The sequence below is a fragment of the Gorilla gorilla genome, chromosome 11 (genome assembly GCF_029281585.2).
Source record: "Gorilla gorilla gorilla isolate KB3781 chromosome 11, NHGRI_mGorGor1-v2.1_pri, whole genome shotgun sequence".
Lineage (NCBI taxonomy): Eukaryota > Metazoa > Chordata > Mammalia > Primates > Hominidae > Gorilla > Gorilla gorilla.
Window position 1 is genome coordinate 93,671,004 of NC_073235.2, and position 22,045 is coordinate 93,693,048.

The window sequence follows — 22,045 nt, forward strand, 5'->3', positions numbered from 1 at the left end:
GCTAGCTATGTGACCTTGGACAAATTATTTAGCCTTTCTGAACCCATTTCCTCATCTGTGAAACAGTAATAATAACACCTACTTTAAGGAGTTGCTGTGAGAGCAAAGTAGGACAGTATTTGTAAAGTGCTGACCCACCCCAAGACAGAAAGTCAATAAATAATAAGTGTAATTACTATTATTACAGAACTTGCCATATTGCATTTCAATGACGGGTTTAGGAATGACTCCCTCTTTGGACTGTGAACACCTAGACAGCAGACCCTGGATCCTGGCGTCTGTCTTTCCTAGCAGAGTAGCTCATAAACAGTAAGCAATCACAGGTGTTTGCTGGAAGATACAATAGCTATGGAAAGTGCCAGACCAAATACTTCCCCCACCCCCAGAGTCTTGTATAATTACTGAGCTATCTAGAACAAATTCTAACAGCAAAATATTAATTCTTACAATCAACATTATAGAAGGTCATTTCTACTTTTAACACAAACTAATATTTACTGAGCACTTAATATGTGCCAGGTTTTGTTCCAGGGCTTTACGTTTTATTTAAACTACTTTATGAAGTGGATATTGTATCTTCTTTAACAGATTGGGAAACTGAGGCCCAGAGAGGGTGCTGTGAACTCTGTGATTCCTGAGATTTTGTTAAGGTCCCCACAGAGTAAAGTCCTGGCTCTTTGTCCTTTCCTTTAACTACTGAGGCAGGAGGTGAGGTAGAAAAGCAACCATATATATTTTTTTTCTTTAGTAAAACATTTTGCAGAGCATCTCTCTTTTCGTTTCTGGAAAAACAAACAAAAGAAATTCTTGCTTCACTCATAATTTTACCCCTGCTGAGGGTTCCAAATGAGGTCCCTGGAAGGATTTCTCTCCTGCAGAGCCCTGTTGAAGGATGCAAATGAAGGTTACTGTACTCCACTGAGAGTCAGAACCATCCCAAGCAGTAACTATTTTTATTGAGAGGGATTTGAAATAGGCTTTTAATACAACTTTAAAAATACATAATTCAAATCTCATCTGTGTGCATGAAAACAATGAAATCACCTGTGAAACCATAACATTATCAATAAGCTAAATAAAATTGAGAGTAGAGGACATTAAGAATTTAAAAACAAACTTGCTCTCAAAGAGAATATTTTATCCCATATGATCCATACTGCTATGTTCATGACATTTATCAATTATTGTCCATGTTGCCTACATGAGTGAAAGATATGTTTTTAAAATAAGAAAAGCCTTGGAATTACTTCAAGTAAGCTGATTGGAATCCTTCCAGATTCCACATGTGTTCCTATTGACCAGAAGTCTTCTGCCTTGGGAAAATATTTTTATTTCCCTCTGCCGTTCTAGATGTCCTACAAAGACCTGTATTAGGATGGGAAGCATTTTCTGAATCCCAAAGGATTCCCCCCATTTGCCTGAAAGAGACAGCTAAACCATGTGTTGAGAGAGGCCATTCAAGAAGATGATGTCTCAGAATAATTTTTTCAAACATTCTATGCATACTTTCTTCATTCAGAGTAACAGTTGCCATATGATAGATAAAATGTGGTTCTAAAGCACATCATATCATTTTTCTTCTTCATACATCACAAAAGATGCAAAAAAAATTGTCCCGTTTAAGAGAACAACTGCCTGGTACCTAGCCTATTTATTCTTTAAAATGTTTTCTTAAAGTTTACTTCCAGAATTAGACACAGAAACAGCAGAGGCCACTACACTGGCTTGAGATCAATTGCTACTCTTCTCTGGGAAAGTAAATTAATTAAAAGGAAGGGGGGAAAGACTAGGTCCTTGAAATACGAATTTTGCCTAATTTTCACTAACATTCCTGTAACAATAATAACCTAAAACACATTAAGTAGAAAAACTACTTCCATCTAGTGAAAGTATCTTCTGATGTACTAATAAGAATTATATGTGAACTATATGGTAAATTTTTAGGCCAATTAATCATAAAGGTAGTTGGTGCCTGCTCAGGAGTGCTTTCTGTAGTAAAACAGGCAGCCCTTCCCTGGAAAAATACTTTGAGAAATACTAACATTGTGGAACTTTGTTCTGGAATTGAGAACAGGATTTCTCCGGCTGCAACTTTTGGAGGGAGATGATGTTTGAAGGGACGAAATGAGAAATGGAGTGCACTAAGAATGGCAGGTAATGCCTTCATTACACGCAAATACTAGGCACTCATTAGATGTTTGATGAATTACATGTTGGAGAATGTTACTAGTGTTGTGTTTAGAGCCATTAGGGATACTCCAGAAGTAATAAGAATCATTTAATTCCCTTAGGTGTGAGTTTATCACTTCTTTCCTTCATTCATTTCATAAGTATTTATTGATGCTTACCATGTGCCAGGGTCCATCCCTGGGGCTGAGAATACACTATGAACATCACGGACACTGGAGCTAATGGAGCCGACAGGCTAAAAGGTAGAGAGAAACAGGTCAGGCGTGGTGGCTTATGCCTGTAATCCCAGCAATTTGGGAGGCTGAGGCAGGTGGATCACTTGAGATCAGGAGTTCGAGACCAGCTTGACCTATGTGGTGAAACCCTGTCTCTACCAAAAATATAAAAAATTAGCTGGGCATGGTGGCAGGTGCCTGTAATCCCAGATACTCAGAAAGCTGAGTCAGGAGAATTGCTTGAACCTGGGAGGTGGAGGTTGCAGTAAGCCAAGATGGTGCCATGCACTCCACCCCGGGCAACACAGCGAGACTCCGTCTCAAAAAAAAAAAAAAAAAAGGTAGAGAGAAGCAAAACAAAACAAAAAAGCACAATCATAAGCTAGTCAATAACCACAAGTAGTACAAATCTTCCTGGCTCTGGTCCTGTCTGCACTGAGATTAGGACCTGCACAATGTGAGAAGCAACAAAGAAGCTTCTCTTGGGAGCTCTGCCCACCCTGTTCCCTGTCTTATGGGGCTGACTGGCCCAACCTTCAACATCTGAAGCACTCAGTTAAAAAATGAGATTTAGAAGAGGACCACAGCACTGGATGGGGGAGGGGGGGAACCTGTCAGGATAATAAACACATGTTTTATGCTTCTGTTGAAAATACTCATTTAGGTGTATTAGGTTTTAGTTATACTTGGCCATATCTGCTATCAGAATAATCAGACAATTTAAAGTGAATTGGTTTCCTTGAGAACAATGGATTTATGATTGGTTCTGTAGAACAGTGATGATCATACAGTTCTCCTGACTTTCCTCTCTCCCCTCCTCCCCACCCTTTATCATCTCTCTCCTCCTTTGTTTTGCCTTATATAGTTTAGTGAAAAAACAAAGTCTGGAGTAGACATTTTCAATAAGCTTAGCCCATCTTATTCTCAGATATAGATAACTTCCATTTCATTTGTGGTTCTGTTAAAAGGGTGCCGTATTCATCTAATTTTCTATGTTAAAGTGTAATAATTTGCTTTTGATATATAAGGTTTCTTTACCATGCAGAAGGAGGAAGCTTAAGTTTGGCTTCATCTATTCCCTGTGGTCCTGGTTAGGCATGCCCTTTGGGTATTATATATGTATGTTGAGGGAAGTCCCCGAGCAAGGGATTGCTTGAAACACTCTGAAGAGGTTTAAAATTAATTTTAACATTGCACCACATATTGGAGGACATAGGACATACTTTTTTTTTTTTTTTTTTGAGACAGGATCTCACTCTTTCACCCAGGCTGGAGTGCAGTGGCACCATCTCAGCTCACTGCAACCTCTGCCACCCCAAGATGATTAAAATCAGATGCCTAAAATCTGACTTTAGGCATTAGATTTTAAATGTCTGTGCTGTTTAACTGGAATTCACACTTAGGATTCAGATGTTTGGATATTATTGCACAGCCTGTGTTGAACCTATTTTGCAAGTGGATCCATTGTTGCATGTGTGAACCATTGTTACCTCTCCTATTAACCGGTGTGACCAGATCCTGAAGAATATGGGTATGGGATGGAGCCAATTTGGCAGCACTTGGGGATGGCTTGCTTATTCCTTGTTACTCCCCTGGGCAGGATCATGCAGAGTCGGATGATAGCAGAAAAGCCAGGCAGCTGTAGGAGAGCAATGCCAGATGGCCCAGTTCCATGCCAGGCAGGTGGAAGAAATGCTGTTGGAGCACACTGGGGTACAACTCCAGGCCACACAATGTAGGCGTGGCAGGCCGGAGAACACCAAGAGCAACAGACTTCTCAATTAGAAAGGAGGTGGCTCTTGTGAAAGAAATGTGTCTGTTTGTCTGTGAATTAATAATCAGGACAGAATGTCAGTTGTTACAATCAAAAGCTGTGGCTCAAATTAAAGAAAGGCCTTCACACAATGTAGAAAGAAGACCTTTGACACTCACTAAAGTGCATTGTTAACATGGCCCCTAGAATAAAATACCTCTGCTGGGCACAGTGGCTCATGCCTCTAATCCCAGCACTTTAGGAGGCCGAGGTGGGTGGATCACCTGAGGTCAGGATTTCGAGACCAGCCTGGCCAACATGGTGAAACCTCGTCTCTACTAAAAATACAAAAAAATTAGCCGGGCATGGTGGCAGGCGTCTGTAATCCCATCTACTCGGGAGGCTGAAGCAGGAGAATTGCTTGAACCTGGGAGGCGGAGGTTGCAGTGAGCTGAGATGGCACCATTGCACTCCAGGCTTGGGTGACAGAGTGAGACTCTGTCTCAAAACAAAACAAAATAAAAGAATAAAATGTCTATACACTCTGAAGAGATTTAAAATTAATTTTAACATTGCAGCAAATATTGGAGGACATAAGATGTATTCACCTTTTTATAAAATTTTTTTGAGACAGGGTCTCACTTGTTTGCCCAGGCTGGAATGCAGTGGCACAATCTCAGCTCACTGCAACCTCTGCCTCCCTGGTTCAAGTTATCCTTCCACCTCAGCCCTGCAAGTAGCTAGGACCAAAGATGCTCACCACCATGCCTGGCTAATGTTCGTATATTTTGTAGAGATGGTGTTTCACCATGTTCCCCAGGCTGGTCTCAAGCTCCTGAGCTCAAGCGATCTGCCCACCTCAGCCTCCCAAAGTGCTGGGATTACACCGTGCCTGGCCATATTCACCTTTCAACTGCATATTCCTCTCATTTTTTAAAATTCCAGCGTTCTGTGATATAGTAGTTATCTAATGATTGTCTGGATGGTTCTGTCTCAGGGTTTCTCATGAGCCTGCATTTGAGCCCTGGACTGGGGGTGCAGTCATTTGAACGTTTGTCTGAATGCTTCTGAGATGGCTCACTTAACACGGCTGCTGGCAGGAGGCCTCAGTTCCGTACCACATGAACGTCTCCAAGGGTTGCCTTAGTATCCTCACAACATGGCGTCTGGTTTTTCCCAGAACAAGTGATCCAAAGAGCCAGAAGCCACCATGTGTTTTATTACTAATCATGAAGACACACACACACACACCACCACTTCTGTCATATTTTAGAAGTGAGTCATTAGGCTAGCCCACACTTAAGTGGTGGGTGGGAATTAGGTTCTATCTTTTGGAGGAAGAACTGTTGAAGAATTTGTGGACATAGTATGCATCTAGGATGTCAGGAAATATGGTGTAGTCAAGACTGGGTACAAGAATTATGAGACCCAGAGCAAAATAAAAACGCAGGACCCCTCTTTAAGAGTTTCCAGACAGTGATAACAGAGCATTAATCCAAGTGTGGGTCCTTTGAGGCATTGGGCCCCGTGCTATGGCCCAGGTGCCACCCCATGAAGCCAGCTCTAGCTATAGTGGTTAAGGGCATGAGCTTTGAAATTACGAGTTTGAGTCCCAGCATACAAATTTGAGTCCCACTGCACACAAATTATGTAACTCTTGGGAAATTAATCTAGGTGAAACTCAACTTCCATTTCTCTAAAAGGGGTATGATTAATTTATCTATCACTTCGGATTCTTGTGAGCATTAAATGAAGTCAGTATTGTGCCTGGCTTATTACTGTAGGCATTTGATAACTTGTCAATATTATAATGATTACCTTTAAGGAGCTTTAGTGGTAGAGAAGAAAAAAGGATTGAACTGATAACTCAGATTGGTGATTCAGTGGATTATCATAAACTCCTTAAAGTGGGAGTAGCACCTTGTGCTCTCTGCAGTACCAACATCTCTTTGACTTAGCATGGATTCATGCATTCATGAATTTGAAAAATACGGCCTGTAAGCTACAACAAAAATGGCTAAGAAGATGTATTTCAGAAATGGCACATTTTCACCATTCTAAAAGGTAGGACCAAAGCGACTATTTTAAGAAAATCCACATAAGAAGATCAATATTTCATTGGCTGTTGTAATATTAGGCATTTATCAGCACATTAGAAATGGTTGCCATGAACTACTTTCTATTAATAACTTGGTTGAGACTGAATATTAAACGGGAAACTTCTCATAGCAATATTCTCTTTGGGTGGCTCAAACAACAAAAACAAAAACTATTCCTGGATGAAGTCTTCATACTGGCAAAATGATTTCATGAAACACTTTATAGCTTCAGACAGGCCTCTGCTTCCTTTCTTAAGCTGCTGAGCACAGCTCAGTAAAAGCCAGCAACAATCCTATGGCATTTGTACAAACTCCTCAGCCACAGTTCAGGTGTGCCAGGGCGGGCGCTCTAGCAATCCCACTTTGAAGGTTCTATTTCAAACCAGATAACTGGCCTTTTAAAAGTTGATTGTTTTCATAAGGACTTTCTTCTATTAAGCTCTTAACCAAAGCATATTGCTGGGCCAAGACATCTTTACTCCTCTGACAAAATCCCATGCACCAGCCCATGAAGTAGACTCCATGGAACCCAGGAAGTATAGTATGGTCTTTGAATTACTACTGACCTGCCGGGAGAGTTAATGCAGGTTCCAGAGGTGCTGCACCTGCCTCTTCTGAAAAGATGGTCTCATCAAAGATTTGAGTAAGGAAAGCAGGCAGAGGTGCTGGTTATTTATCTGGATGAGCAGCCAAACAGGAAACATTAAGAAATATAGCAAGAGTTGGGTTCTTTTCACAAACACATTAACATCAAAAAAGTAAACAGCCAACTGTGAGTGTGATTAGAGGTTTTTTTTCCCCTTAACTCTAGGCGGCGTTGTGTTCTTAGCAATAGTCTTCTTTTTCTCAAAGAACTTTATTTATTCCTCAATCCAAAATTAGTTCCTTAATTTGAAACAGCCATAAACAAACATTACTAAAGAAATCCCTTGGGCTCTTTTCTCCCACACCCTATCCCCCCACACACATTTTTTCTGCTGCTTTGTTTGTTCTCAGTTCTTTTTCCCTTTGTGCTGAACAGAAGGGCCTGCAGTGATTTGGCTTTCTGAAATCCCTTCATAAGTTTCTTGAAGGATATTTAAATTCCATTTTGACAGGAGAGAATTAAATTCACATTAATTTCCATCAATAATGAATTCAATCTAAACAAACTTCAGTAACATCAAAGTACGGATTTTAGTTCTCTACTGGTTTCTAAGGTTGCTTGCAGCTCTCTAATTCTTTTGTCAGCCTATTCTAGCCTACTGCTGTTCCTGGAGTATGAATGGAGCCTCTAATCAGAGCAGCTGTCCCAGCAACCTTGGAGAGATTCCCTTGCACCTTTTCCTCCACTACTCCTCTTCTCATTTTCTTCTTTATTTCCAATCTTTGCCAACCCCCTTTTTCCTCCCTGTCTTTCTTTGTTTCACCTCCATTTCCCACTCCATATCAATGAAGAATCCCATAGCGATTTGGCTTTCCTCTTCAAACCCATCCCAACATCATCTTCATAAAAGGGAATGTGCTGGTGATGTCCCTGGTTGCTCTGGCCTTTCCCCTGCTCTGCTGTCTATCACAGGGGACTGCATTTTCCAGTTCCCTTGCCCTCTGGCTTCCACATAGGCTGAACCAAAGGGAGGCATAAACAGAAGACTGGAGAGTGGGAAGAGGGAGGAAGCCAGGGAATTTCACCTCCTCTCTGTCTGTTTTGATGGTGTCTCTGGCAGTGGCTGCTTCTCCGCTATGATTTTAGCTGCTGGCGAACAGCCCCTCCCTTCATTTTCTCAGCATCTGTCAGGAATGCCCTGCACTGTGCTTCTGACTTCTCTTATCTTCCAGGCTTTGGTAACACCATCTTCTCCCTGAGTTTCTCCAGCCGTGGGGGAGTTAGTGGCTTCTGACTGTTGTTATTCTTTCTGTTACCCCACTTCTTAATTCCTGGGTTCTGCTTCTTCCATCACAGGTATGACAAGTTCCTGGCCAGGCATGGTGGTTCATGCCTGTAATCCCAGCAATCTGGGAGGCCGAGGCGGGAGGATTGCTCGAGCCCAAGAGTTTGAGACCAGCCTATGCAACAAAGCGAGACCCTGTCTCTACAAAAAACTAAAAAATTATCCAGGTGTGGTGGCGTACATCTGTAGTCCCAGCTACTTGGGAGGCTAAGGTGGGAGGATTGCTTGGGCCAAGGAGGTTGAGGCTGCAGTGGGCTGTGATTGTGCCATTGCACTCCAGCTTGGGCAACAGAGCGAGACCCTGTTTCAAAACCAAACCAAACCAAACAAACCAAAACCACCAAAAAACAAGTTCCTGTATTAAACCCGTTTGAGACATCTACAGTGGCTTCTGTTTTCTTAATTGGGCCCTGACCAAAATAGGGGGTTCAAGATTACAAAAACATCTCAGATAACAGTTCTCTAGAGCGGAATGCTGGACAGCATTACTTTATTAATTTGCAAGTCACTTTCCCTTTCATTCCCATCTGAGTGGGCATGTCCTGTCTGCTTCGCACCAATGCCTCTGTACTCCAGTAATGTGTTTTTCATCATCACATGTCCAATAATTTTGAATCTCACCTGATAGCAGCATCCCCTGGCTTATAAATGTGGGAAATATTTGCTATGGAGGAGTGATTTGTAGCATTTTGTGAGTCAAAGGCCTTTTGGGAGAATCTAAGGGATGGTCAAAATGCTTTCCGCAGAGAAAAATGCACACGTACCATGATTGTGAGTGAGCCTGTGTACATCTATGTGTGTTCATGTGGTGCATACACACGCAACCACACACACTTTGGCATAAAGCTTGTCAATCCCGGATTCAGAACCCTACCCCTACCATGTATGGTCCTTGGCCATATAATATTCTTCTATCCTCATTCAGGATGCCCTGGGTGGTGCCTATTATGTAACTATAGTTTTATAAATAACTTAATTTCTTCTAGTTTACCTCCTTTTAAGTGATGAATTAAACTTCAAAACATGAAGTCTGTCAGACACTATTTTTGTGTCAGATACTTTGGACTCACCCTAAGGAAGATAGTTCCATGTTTTACTTGTGTAAAAAGATGTCTCTATAGTGATATTAAAGGATTCTGTATGTGAAACTGTAATTTCCTCCTGCTGTTTTAAGATATTCCTCTTTCTTATTGGCACCACATGAGATAAAGTTCGGTGACTGGGGCAGAGATTTATGAAGTGTTATTGTTGAATATATGTGTATGTTGCTTTCCTGTGGTGAAAGACCCATAACCCAAGACTTCCATTTTGGGATTGATTTGGGGCCTAGTGTAACATGTATGCTGTAATAAGCCATGGCAGATGCTGTCTATTTACTTCCTGCTGTCCCATGTGGGTTCCAGAGTGGATAATTTTGCTCATTCTTTTGGCCTTTGCTGTGGCTTGTCAAAAACTGGACTCATGTTCATAACTCTGAGAAGTGCTCAGCTGTGAAATAAGTACTGAAAAGATGAAATACAATTGATCCGGAGTCATTGTGATAGTTCAATCCCATGTAAGCAAGAAATAAGTATTTAAAGTGTCCCAATAAATCTTCTCTTTGAGCTTAAACATTTAGAAATTTAGAATACTTATAGACTGACTTGTGCAGGAAGATTAGGAAAAACATATGTGTTGGCTCTGAAGTAGAGATAGAAGTTATTACGAAACATTAGTGATAAGTTGAGTGGGGTCAGCCTAGTGCATCTGTTTCTGCAGAAGTGGGAATTCTTTAGCATCAAGGTATGAGAGTGTATAGCAGAAGTACAGGAGATGTCAATTAATCACTGTCTAGAAATAAAAAATCGGCTTTATTTTAAACAGTGTAGCTATTTGTTATATTTTTGCTTTTTACAACTATTACGCAAAAATTATTGGGGTTTGCTATAAGAAGATGGGGCAATCTTTCAAAGTGAGTGATAACAGCTATGAAGGAGCCATGAAAGAAGATACTGGAGGCACTTGGTACTCATTCATTTGTGCACACATGCATACATGCATGCATGCAACAAGCATTATTGAGTGCCCACTATATTCCAGGACTTAGGTTACACACAGCATTGGAAAATAAATAGACACGATTCTGCCCTCAAGTTTGTCTCAGTGTAGTGAAAGAGACTGATAATTGAATAGGTAGTTTGATCATGGTGTGATATACTCCATGATGGAGGCAACAGAATTTTATCAGAGCACTGAATAAGTGCTCTTTTCTTGTTTGGGGGATCAGGAGATCTTTCCAGAGGAGGTAACGTTTTCTGTCTCAACTAAAAATACAAAAAAAAAATTAGCTGGGTATGGTGGTACACACCTGTAATCCCAGCTACTCAGGAGGCTGAGGCAGGAGAATCGCATGCACTCTGGAGGCAGAGGTTGCAGTGAGCCGAGATCATGCCACTGCACTCCAGCATGGGTGACAGAGAGAGACCCCATCTCAAAAATAAATAAATAAATAAATAAATAAGAAAGAAAAAAGAAAAAGAAGGCAGTAGGAATGCCACGTGTCAGAGGAGTCAAATGCTACGAGGACCCAAAACTGCCTTTAAGATGTGGCAACTGGTGGGGCGCGGTGGCTCACACCTGTAATCCCAGCAGTTTGGGAGGCTGAAGTGGGAGGATCACTTGAGCCCAGGAGTTCAAGACCAGGCTGGGCATAGGGAGACCTCCTCCCTACAAAAAATGAAATTAGCCGCCAGATATGGTGGCGTGCGCCTGTAATCCCAGCTACTTGGGAAGCTGAGATGGGAGGATAGCTTGATTCTGGGGTTGTACCACTGCACTGTACACAAAAAGCCTTGGTGACAGAGTGAGACCTCATCTCAAGAAAAAAAGAGAAAAAGAAAAAAGAAACGATGTGGCAACTGACAGATGATCACTGCAGACCTTGGCAAGATCAGTTTTAATGTAGTCATAAGAGCAAAGGACTGGGGTGTGAAAGTGAAGTGAGAAAGTAGACAGAAACCATATACTAAACTTTAAAAAACTTGACTGCTGGGTAGAGAGCTGTTAAGATCCAGGCTTCTTTTTCAATAAACATACAAATTTCACTTTGTCACCCCTAAATTCTGATCAGATAGAGCCCCCTTCTCCCAGAAGATCATAGCTCAAATTTCTGGATACTTCCACCTACCAAACTGATTTCTTAAAACTTTACTTATTTATATTATAAAAGCAATCTTTTTTCCCAAAAATATATTTATCATATAGTATACTATAAAGCATCATCCAATACTTAAGACTTTGATATGCCCATCACACACTGAGGTTACTAATGAAGATAGAGTTCACCTGGACATCTCAGTGATGGGGTAGGAGGGGGTATAATCTTTAAGTTCCAGAATTTATTTCAAAGGCAAGAAGTTATGGATAAACTGTTGAACAGAAACCAGGTAGAACTATGTTGTTTGCAATAGCAACTAGCTTAGGAAACAGCTGGTTCGGAGTTTGAAGATTTCATATGTATTAGTTTGGGCTGCTATAATGAAAATACCATAGGCGGGGTGACTTAAACAATGTTTATTTCTCATGGTTTTGGAGACTAAGAAGTCCAAGATTAAGTCATTAACAGATCTAGTGTCCGGTGAGGGCTTGCTTCCTGGTTGGTAGGCAGCCACCTTCTTGCTGTATCCTCACATGGCTGAGAGAGTGAACGCTGGTTTTTCTCTTCTTATAAGGAAACTACTCCCATAATGGGGGTTCTACCTAATCACCTCCCAAAAGTCCTACCTTCTAATACCATCCCACTGGGGGTTAGTGTTTCAACATACGAATTTTGAGAGGACATAAACATGCAGTCCATAATACCATATATAAATCCTCACATATATGTAGTGGGCCAGCCATTTTTGAAGGCTCTAGCAGATACATGCACCACCCCCTCCCCCATCTCTATCAGCTCTACCTAAAATCTTGACTTTATTCTCTTTTTTGCATTAAGGCAAGCTCATCAAACTGGCCCAAGGATCTTGGATGCATCGCCCTTGGCAGATTGTGTTTCTTCTTTGAAATTCTCCTTTGAAGTGGCCCTCATTGCCAACCACCAAGCCTGCAATGGGGAGACTTCCCCCAGTACTCCTACCGATGCCTCCCACCCTGCCTACTACCTTGGATACATGACTTCATGATATGGAAAGAAGAATCTCTTCTGGAAAAGAGTGCAATAAAGAAATCCAAGGACCCTGCACTCAAAGCAAATGTTCTCCGTGGGTGATTAGTATAAACCCTCATTCAGCATGAGTTGGTTATTAGATTTGCCAGTCTCTAACATGACCTAATGGGAAAAATCACCAAGTACTGAAATGTTCTGATGGAAGGGTATTAGAAAAAACCACTCAAGCAATATTTATTTATTTATGTTTTCAGTTGGGCCAATTCAGAAAAACAAAAATTTGCAGGCCACATATTTTGTCCAAGATGAAAATAGCTTTATTATTTTTTCCTGATTATAAAAATAATACTCATTTATTATTATAAAACTTGAAAGTTATTTGTATGAAAAGAAGTGAATATAGCTTGAAATCTGAAAGTTCATAGTGGGCCACAGTTTAAAAGGCAATTCAAGTAGTTTCTTTTTTATTTGATTGGCTAGAAAAGTGTTGATGAGTGACTTTTAGTTACTAAATTTTGAATATTTGAAATTCAATATTTAAATGTTTGAAAAAGAGGACCATAAAGTCCGTTTTCTAATCTTTTACTCAGAATTGAAATCCTGGATTGTGCTGTAGCCCTTGAGCCCCAGGTTGCACATTACTGATTTAAAAACACTTGGAACGACACGAGAGGTCAAGAGGGCTGGTGAGGCCTGGGGGAGCCTGGAAGCAGCATCAGGGTCCTCGTTGCCTTGGGACTGGGGGGACGTTACAAAGGAACAGGGAGTATATCCGAGAAGACAAAGACCTGAAGTTAGACCCTACCTTCTAGGAAGTCACAGACCATGACCGTCATGTTTACCATCTTGTTGTAGTGACAGGGCTAGCACAGGACTAAATAGATACTCAGTAAATACTTCTTGATTTAGGACAAATTTTATCTACTTCACTCTTTGGCCCTGGGGTAGTGGTGCCTGATTACAAGTCACTAGAATGGAAGAAGTCCTCAGGAATACTCAGTAAATACTTCTTGATGTAGGACAAATTTCATCTACTTCACTCTTTGGCCCTGGGGTAGTGGTGCCTGATCACAAGTCACTAGAATGGAAGAAGTCCTCAGGGTTGAGACTGTTATATGTCTGATAATCTAGAACAATTACAACACCCATCAAAGTTACCCAGTGGGACTAAAAGTATTTAGGCACCAAGGAACTTATGTACCAAAAATAAAGAGATTCTTCTTCCCCCGCCCAGGGTAAACCTTCAGGGTGATAGCTGCTTTTGACTGATAAAGATTTATAAGGCAAACTATAAAATTATAAAACATGATTTTCAATTTAATGAAACTGTGGACTTGAAGAAACATGCAGGTCTTTGAAGGAACCCCTCAGGGAGTAGATAAGAGTTTTGAGGGGACTAGGAACAAAGGACTTTTTGAAGCAATTTATAGACCCAATGGCCCTGAGGGGAAAACGTTTGGGGCCTATGTGCTGTGTCAAGATCATCTCAGGTCCAGACTCAAGATCTATGGGAACTTTGTAGCACTCCCAGTCACTGAGAGGGGGGCTGGGGACAGATGAGGTTGGGGCCTGGCAAGAGGGCCCATAAGAATGTAAGACAAGCTTCTGCTCTCTTCTCTTACTCATATTGGCATGAATGGGTTCCAGGAAAAATACCCAGAGTATAGCATGTGTCTAATGGGAAGGATTATGCAGGCATCTTTATTTAGTAAAGGCCATGCTTGTCTTGGGGAGTTGGGTTGCTTGTCAACACCCTGACCTCCATGGTATGAGTCTTCCTCTGCATGAGATGGGCTGTGCTTTGGTGCTACTCTCTATAAACTTTTTCCAGCTTTATTCAAAGTTTAAGAAGATCATTCCTGCAACTCCATCAGCAAGAACTGCTTTTGTCCTACCTTGCGCTCTGGAAAGTCTTTAATGAGATATCTGAAATTCTTGGCAGAGATTATAGGCTAACTTGATTTACCTAACATAATAATAACTCATGAAATTAGTTCCTCAATCTAACACTATTGAGTACTTTCTATGTTCTTAGGCTCTGAGAACACAATAGTGAACCAAATTCCACCCTCATGGAGTTTCTCATGTTGTACAGATGTCAAGATTGAGAATGCAGCTGAAATAATGGGCAACTAACCTTTTGCTTATATTTCTAATTTAAATTTTGGTTTATTCTGTCAATGGTCCCTAAACCTAGAGTTATGCCATTTTGGTTGTTAATACAATAGGATATTTTTGAGTTTCACACAATTATCTTTCTCTACAGCATTTTCATATGCTAACACCTGTGATGAATGTATGCACCAGATCAAATATATGGATTTAGTTTTAGGGACTGAAGCAGAAACAGACTATTACGTCATATGTTTGCTAAATTACTTTTCATTTGGTATAGGTGGCCAATATTTTTTTTCCTTTGCCATAATATTTGCTTTTCCTTGCAGTACTCCTAGGGTCTCCCCAGCAATGAGGTGACAGCTCCCTAGTTATCATTAGAAAAATGAAAATGTTTTTTAAAAAGATTGGGAAAAAGTCTAGCCATTTTTCAGATTGATTTATTGTTTCACAGCTAGGTTTTGCCATCACAGTACTAACCTGCTGTAGCATGAGAAGAAATAAGAGACAACTATTTTACTAGTTGAAATGGCAGAATGCTAAATTATAAAATGTCAAGGGAAAAAATTTAGGCAATTTAAATTTCCTGGCAATGGGTCTATAATTTATTTGTGGCTCAGAGTACTCTGAGCTGTAGAGAAATGCATTTTGTGGAGAAAAATTATACTTTTTCACTGCCTGATTTTAGTGCTCAAATTACATTTTTTTAAAATAAAGAATTGTTTTTGATTTTCAAATAGTCTAGTACAGTACCTAAAAGGGACCCTATTTGTGAGCTTTTCAAATTACTCTTTTTATCCTCAAATAGCTTTAGTAAATTTTCTCCCTGCCTGGGATAAGTTCCATCAGTCTTTTTACCTTCAAATATTCTTGATGTAATTTATCTATAGTTTGTTAAATACTTAGAATAAGAGTTGTGTTTTTACCATTGAGTCTTGGACACCGACAATGCTATAGAAACATTTTTTTTTGTAATACCTAATCTGAATTTCAAATAATACTTTAAACATGAAGCACTTATTTTTAAAGCACTCTTTAAATATATTTTATTTTGTATGAAGCTATTTAAGAAATAGCTAACTCAGTGCTTACTGCATTTGGAGGACTATCCTAAACTAAGAGACATATGCTAAAGAAATAATACAGTACACTTGACCCTTGAACAAATTGGAGATTAGGGACGCTGACCCTCCATGTAGTCAAAAATTCACGTATAATTTTTGACTCCCCCAAATTTAACTAGTAATAGCCTACTGTTGACATATCAGCCTTATTGATAACATAAATGGTCTATTAACACATATTTTATATTGTATCATATATTGTATTCTTACAAAAAAAGTAAGTTAGAGAAAAAGGAAATGTTATTAAGAAAATCATAAGAAAGAGAAAATATATTTGCTATTCATTAAGTGGAAATGGATCATCAAAGTCTTCATCCTCATCCTCTTCATGTTGAGTAGGCTGAGGAGGAGGAGGAAAAGGAGGAGTGGGTCTTGCTGTCTCAGGGGTAGCAGAGGTGGAAGAGGTGGAGGAGGCGGAAAGGAGGCAGGAGAGGCAGCCACACTCAGTGTAAGTTGCCTGCCTCAGCTTCACCATCTCTAAAATGGGATTATAATATAACCTACCTCGTTGGGCTGCTGTGCAGCTTCAACGAGTTAACACATATGTAGAGCATTTAGAATATTTCCTAGGATAGTTAGCTCTCTAAAACTGATGTTATCTCAGTCCTGGTGTTTTCAAACTGATGGACTAGTTTTATCTCGAGGCCTACTATCTAGCTGGAGAAGTCAAACATCCAGAAGAGGATGAATAAAAAGATTTCATGACCTGGGGCAAATTAATAGGTACTGAGAGGATGCGGCATTCAGATGCTACCATAGGAAAGAAAGCAGAATCTAATTCAAGATGATGGTCAGGAATAGGTGAAAACCGAATTTAGTTTGAAAGGATAAGTAATGCCTGGGAATAGTGACCCACACCTGTGATCCTAGTGCTTTGGGAGGCCAAGGCAGGAGTATCACTTGAGGCCAGGGACTCAAGGCCAGCCTGGGGAACAATAGTGGGACTCCTATCTCTACAAAAAATACAAAGAAATTAGTCGGGTATGGTAACATGCACCTGTAGTCCCGGCTGCTTGGGAAGCTGAGGCAGGAGGATTGTGGGAGGATTGTTTGAGTTCAAGAGTTCAAGGTTACAGTGAGCTGTGATTGTGCCACTGCACTCCAGCCTGGGTGACAGAGCGAGATCCTGTCTTTATTTTATTTTTTTAAAAAAGATAAGTAAAGCAGGTGAAAACTGTTTGGGTGGGTAGATGAGAGACAAAATACGGCAAAAACAAAGACTGAGAATTTTAAAGATAGAGTCTTTAACACATTCAACATGATGTAAAATACCTAAGGACAAACAGTATGAGCCTCTTCGTAAACTTAGTTGAATGAAGACCGAACCAGTGAGAAAATCTAAAAGTATGACTTCCAGTCCACTTTTATGTTTGCTACACCAAAAGGCAGTCATACGGTTCTTTCGTCAGTCTTCTTGTCAATGTTGAACTCCTTTTAATTTTCTTGAAAGGGCTCAAGTAAAACCAACTAAGAAAAAATAAGTCTTACATGCCTAGTGGTAATTACCTTCCTGGGATACATAGAGATATGCTTTTACTTCTGTATTTTCCACAAGGATGGCAAGATTTCAATTGAATGAATTTAAATTGTTGCATGTTTCCATTGACGCAAAGCACACTTCTTGTATTCTTTTACTGCACTCTTGTAATTTGATAATTTATGTTTTTCACCCTAAATCTCAATAATAGTTTTCTACTTCTTTTTATTTCTTTCTGTTTCCTCCAAATAGATTGAGGAGAAAGTAAAAAATGCCTTTGTAGTTGATGGATTTATTATCTACTCTTTTTTTTTTTTTTTGAGATGGACTCTCGCTCTGTCACCCAGGCTGGAGTACACTGGCGCGATCTTGGCTCACTGCAACCTCCACCTCCTGGGTTCAAGTGATTCTTCTGCCTCAGCCTCCCGAGTAGCTGGGACTACAGGAGCGTGCCACCATGCCTGGCTAATTTTTGTATTTTTAGTAGAGATGGGGTTTCACCATATTGGCCAGGCTGGTCTCGAACTCCTGACGTCATGATCCGCCTGCCACAGCCTCCCAAAGTGCTGGGATTACAGATGTGAGCCACTGGGCCCAGCCTATTATCTATTCTTGACAATTGTGGGAATAACTTTAATCTGCTTTTTATAATTTCAAAAGTTGTTGATTGATTGGTTTTTGAAAAAAATGGCCTGGAAGGTAAAAGTGTTTTAAAACCTCATGGTATGTCTTCAGAAACTTGGGTTTTGAGATTTATGAAAACTAGGTAAACAGTATTTTTAAAAGAGAAGCATGATTTTTCTCTAGAAATATTTTTGGCTAAAAACTTGGTTCATTTTCTTAGTGTTTATTAGGATAAGTTCTACAGTTTCTATTATTTTCTTTTTTGAACTTGCTAAAAACATGGAGAAAGTCTTAATTGTCCTCACTATGCGAGGTCCTTCTAGAGGCAGAACTGTTCTGACATAACTGTGTCCTATCCCTTTCTTGAGTCAGGAGTTTCAAAACTTTACTTCTAGTAGCTAGCTATTTCAATAGACTTACTCAGCACATAGTTGTCTCAAACCTACTTTTTCTAAAATCTGGCCACCTTCCAAGATCAAAAGTTTATAGAATTCGCCCACTCTTCAATTTGTATACATCTTATATTCATGAACCTGCCATCTGCATTTCTGCTATTTTTGAAAAGCTGAACTGGACAGTGGAGGTCAGAAGTTCCATGAACTGCCAAACTGCTATAAGCAGTCACTTTGGAACCTAAACTCAGACAAGCAAAATGGAGAAGTGAGTCTAACACACGTCACCAGGTAGCAGGTTCATATGTTGTCTATCGTGAAGGCTGGGATCTCCAGGGTTTTCATTATGCTAGGTTATCAAGGTCTGAGGTAGTGTGCTTGATAGTGAAGACTATAGGGTCAGACTGTCTGGGTTCAAATTCCAGCTCTGTCACTGTTCTAGGTGTCTATTGCTATGTAACAACCACCCAGATGACAATCTTTTATTATTATCACTTACGTTTCCGGGGCCTGATTTGGCTCAGCTAGGTTTTCTCTCTAGGTCTCTCAGGCAGCGTGGTCAGTGACTGTGGCTGGAGTTCTTTCAAAAGCTCGCCAACTCACATGCTTGGTATAAGTTGTACTGGCAGTAGAGCGGGTCCTCAGCTGGCACCATCAGCCCAAACACCTACACATGGCCTTCCCTGTGGCTTGAGCTTCCTCACAATATGGCAGCTGGGTTCCAAGGGTGAGTGTCCCAAGGGAGAGCCAGGTGAAAACTTTATCTCCTTTTATGACCTAGGTTTGGAAGTCACATAGCATCACATCTGCTGTATTCTATTTGTTACAATCAAATCACTAAGTCCAGACCATATTCAAAAGGAGGGCAATTAATATCCACTCTCTAATGGGAGTCTTCAAACCACCATAGCCATGTATTCCCTGAAGACCTCTCTGTCCTTGGCTTTGCTGGTCTGTAAAACAAGGATAATGAGAGAAACTTACCTCAGAGCTTTTTGTGAGGATTAAACAAAGAACAGTCCCTGGTACCCAGTATGTGTTAGTTTCGGCCATTATCACACCACTTGTACATCTGAAGTGATGCTGATGGTGACATCAATGATGAGACAGTTCCCAGCAGATATAGTCTGTGAAGGTCCCACCTTTCCAAACTCTACTAGTGGCATTTAACAAATCCCAGCGCCTGTGGTTCTTATGCCAGTGGGAACAGTTACTATATATGGTCTGAATTCTTTGGTTCACCTCACTTTAGTGACAGTTTCCAGATACAGGTCAGTCCATTTAAACCTGGCCCATTTATGGCAATTTATTTCATTATAGGATAAAGTAGTTAGAACCATGAGTAATAATTACCGTGTCTACAGTGCTTTTAACACCTCAGCCAAGTAATCCTCATCTCACCCAGTGAGTAAGTTTGAATGAGCACCCTTCCCTGTGCGAGGATGAAGAAACCAGGACCTGGGTCAACAGGATTGTTCTAAATTCTCCAATGAGGCAATAGGGCTTGAGTGAGAAGGTGTGTGTGTGTGTAGGGGCGGTGTCCTGATTCTCTGGCCCCTACACGCCTGTATAATATACCCCATCACTGATCATTACTCAGGGCCTGTTAATACACTCTATTCAAATACGTATGGGTATTTGAAATTTCTTTTAAACTACCTCTCATGTATTTATAACATAAAGAATTGGCCAGTGTCTATTTCCCACAATGTGAGATTAAGTAATTTAAAAGATACTAAAAGTCTTGTAAATGAAGACACACCACACCACTCAGTATAATTTTTTTCTTTTTCTGTGAAACTAATATTTTCTGATATTCTCGGCATCCAAACATTTTCATCTTGGGGAGGAGGAAAAATTGAGACTTACTCCCACTGTTTGCCGGAATGTGACCCCAGGCTGGCTTCGAGTTGTCAAACGTTGTATTTCGCATTTTATGTCAGTGAGTCTGGAAGCAAAAAAAGGTAGAAAGACTGCCTTCCGTGGGGGCCGCGACGATCGCCCCTCCTTCCCTCAAGCCTCGTCCCATCCAGGCTCGCCCCGGGTGCGGAGGGTCGGGCCGCAAACCCGCAAGGCGCGGAGGCCGCCGCGACGCTCACCGGGGGGCGCTGTGAAGCCGGCACCGGGCGGCCAGAGGTGAGTCGGCTCGGGGGCGGTGGCTCCCGTTCCTGCCCGCGCGCCGAGGGGCGAATCCCAGGCAGCGAGGTCGCCGCCCCCGCCCCTCGGCCGGCCCCTCCGCCAGCGGGCGAGAGGGGAGTGGCCGGGCTCCTCCCGCGGCCGCTGAGCACTCCGCAGCCGGGTGCGCACGGGAGCCTCAACCGCGGCGCGTGGAGGCAGTACCAGAGCGCGCGGCGCGCAGCCGGCCGGCAGCCGCGGGACAGCCTTGGCAGAACAGCCGCGGCGGGAGCCCCGCAGCCCCGGGCTGGGCCCGCGTCCCGGAGCGCCACCGGAGAGCGAGGACGACGTGGAGGCGGAGTGGCGCCCGGCGAGGTAGCGCCCGGCGAGGTAGCGCGAGCGCTTTCTCTCTCTCTCCCCTGCCCTTCCCTCTGCGTCCGGCGTCGGCCCCCGAGGCGCCTGCTCCGCGCCTTTGTGCCCGCGGTCCCTGGCCCCGTCGCACCCTGCGGGCGGGGGTCAGCGGGCTCTGCCGCTCTCTTGGGAGACGCGGCGCTGCGGCGGGAACGGCGCACGCTGTAGGTTGCGGAGGGTGGTCGTGACTCCGCAGTGGCTTCGGGGGTGGCGGGAGGGAAGCAGGGCTTGTAAACTAAGTTGCTCTTACTTTGCCCCATGCCTCTCGTACCTGTGGGCAGAGTCGAATCTCGGCTGTCCTCGTGTTCACCCACAGCCCCTCCATTCCTCTGGCCCACAGCTGTTTCCTGGCCCCCTGGAAAGACACGGCGTGGCTTCCTTCGGGCAGGAAAGCGGAGGGAGAACAATGGGGCGTCCTGGGGAGTGGGGTTCAGGTGCGGTGTGCCCCGGCGGCGGCGGGGGAGGAGGGGCCCGGGACGCTGTGGGCCTCCCTGCGCGTGCAGCTGCGCTCGCCTCCTTTGTTCCGCCGCAGCGGAGGGGGTTGCCCTGGGTCTCGTTTCCTGCCCGGGATGGGATTGATTCACGGTCCCAGAGAGGGAAGGGGAAGGGGGCGGGGCTGGAATGGAAACCAGATTAGAGACGGGAGCTACGAAGGGTGGTGGGGCCGGGAAGAGAGTTGGGGAGAGGGTTGGGAGAGGGTGATGAGAGCGCGCTGGAGAGGTAATTACAAACACACAACATTTTGTTCAAGGGCCATGTGAGTTTCTAGAGCTTATTTGTAGTGCTTTGTTCAGGCTTCGGCCCAGCGTTTATTGCTGCAACAAGTTGTGTGCTTCTTGAGTTTCTAGGCGTTCCCAGTGTTACATTGCTCAAAGCAAATCTTCTTAGTTACAGTGAAAGAAGCCCCCCCCTTTTTTTTTGAGATTTGAAAAAATTTTGCTATGAACTATGGTATTGGTGTGTATGTGTATGCCTCTGGGTCTGTGTGTGTAGCTAGTGGATATTGGCTGGAATGGGTAGGAGACAAATTTTATAGAATCAATTTTGACGTAAAATTGTTTTATAGTATAATATAGTACAACAGTTTTCCAGGACTGTTTGAGGGCAGAAACCACCAGAAAATTAGACATTGCTATAAATAAATGAATCAGACTATGTAACACAATTGAAAAACCCTTTTACAGTCTGTCCCAGGAAACACACCACACACACCAGCATTTGGGGTTTGAACTGAGGAGCCCTGGCATTGAAGTGTTCTGTGCTTTCACTCTCTGTGTGAGGATCATTTAGAGGTGGTAGAATTAAATGTAATGTGTCAGACATTTGTTAAGTGACCTTTCCTAGATTGGAATCGAGACTCCCCAAAGGATTGGCTGACCTAGGGAGGGAGCTATGGGGGATTGAATGATGTGTGTTTTTTGAATGGGGTATTCCAAGCAAAACTGTTTTGGGAGG

The 22,045-nt window shown here is 42.2% G+C and overlaps 2 protein-coding genes across 7 annotated transcripts in view; one reads left to right on the plus strand and one right to left on the minus strand.

Moving 5' to 3' along the window:
* The window catches only part of LOC134756693 (uncharacterized), a 103,045-nt gene that overhangs the window by 57,124 nt on the left and 23,876 nt on the right, over positions 1 to 22,045 (minus strand). The window contains exons 6-8 of the mRNA XM_063695376.1: positions 20,164 to 21,302; positions 19,934 to 20,012; positions 18,564 to 19,017 (exon numbers count right to left, since the gene is read on the minus strand). Coding sequence (XP_063551446.1) covers positions 20,004 to 20,012; positions 20,164 to 21,302 — 1,148 coding nt within the window. The 3' untranslated portion in view covers positions 18,564 to 19,017; positions 19,934 to 20,003. The remainder of the gene's footprint in view (positions 1 to 18,563; positions 19,018 to 19,933; positions 20,013 to 20,163; positions 21,303 to 22,045) is intronic.
* MYO1B (myosin IB) overlaps positions 20,209 to 22,045 on the plus strand; it is a 179,656-nt gene continuing 177,819 nt past the window's right edge. The window contains exon 1 of one of the 6 annotated variants that reach the window (XM_004032967.5): positions 20,209 to 20,569. The gene's annotated coding sequence lies outside the window, so the exon portion shown is untranslated. The remainder of the gene's footprint in view (positions 20,570 to 22,045) is intronic. The other 5 variants (XM_019022522.4, XM_055379286.2, XM_055379290.2 and 2 more) reach the window with 5 other exon arrangements.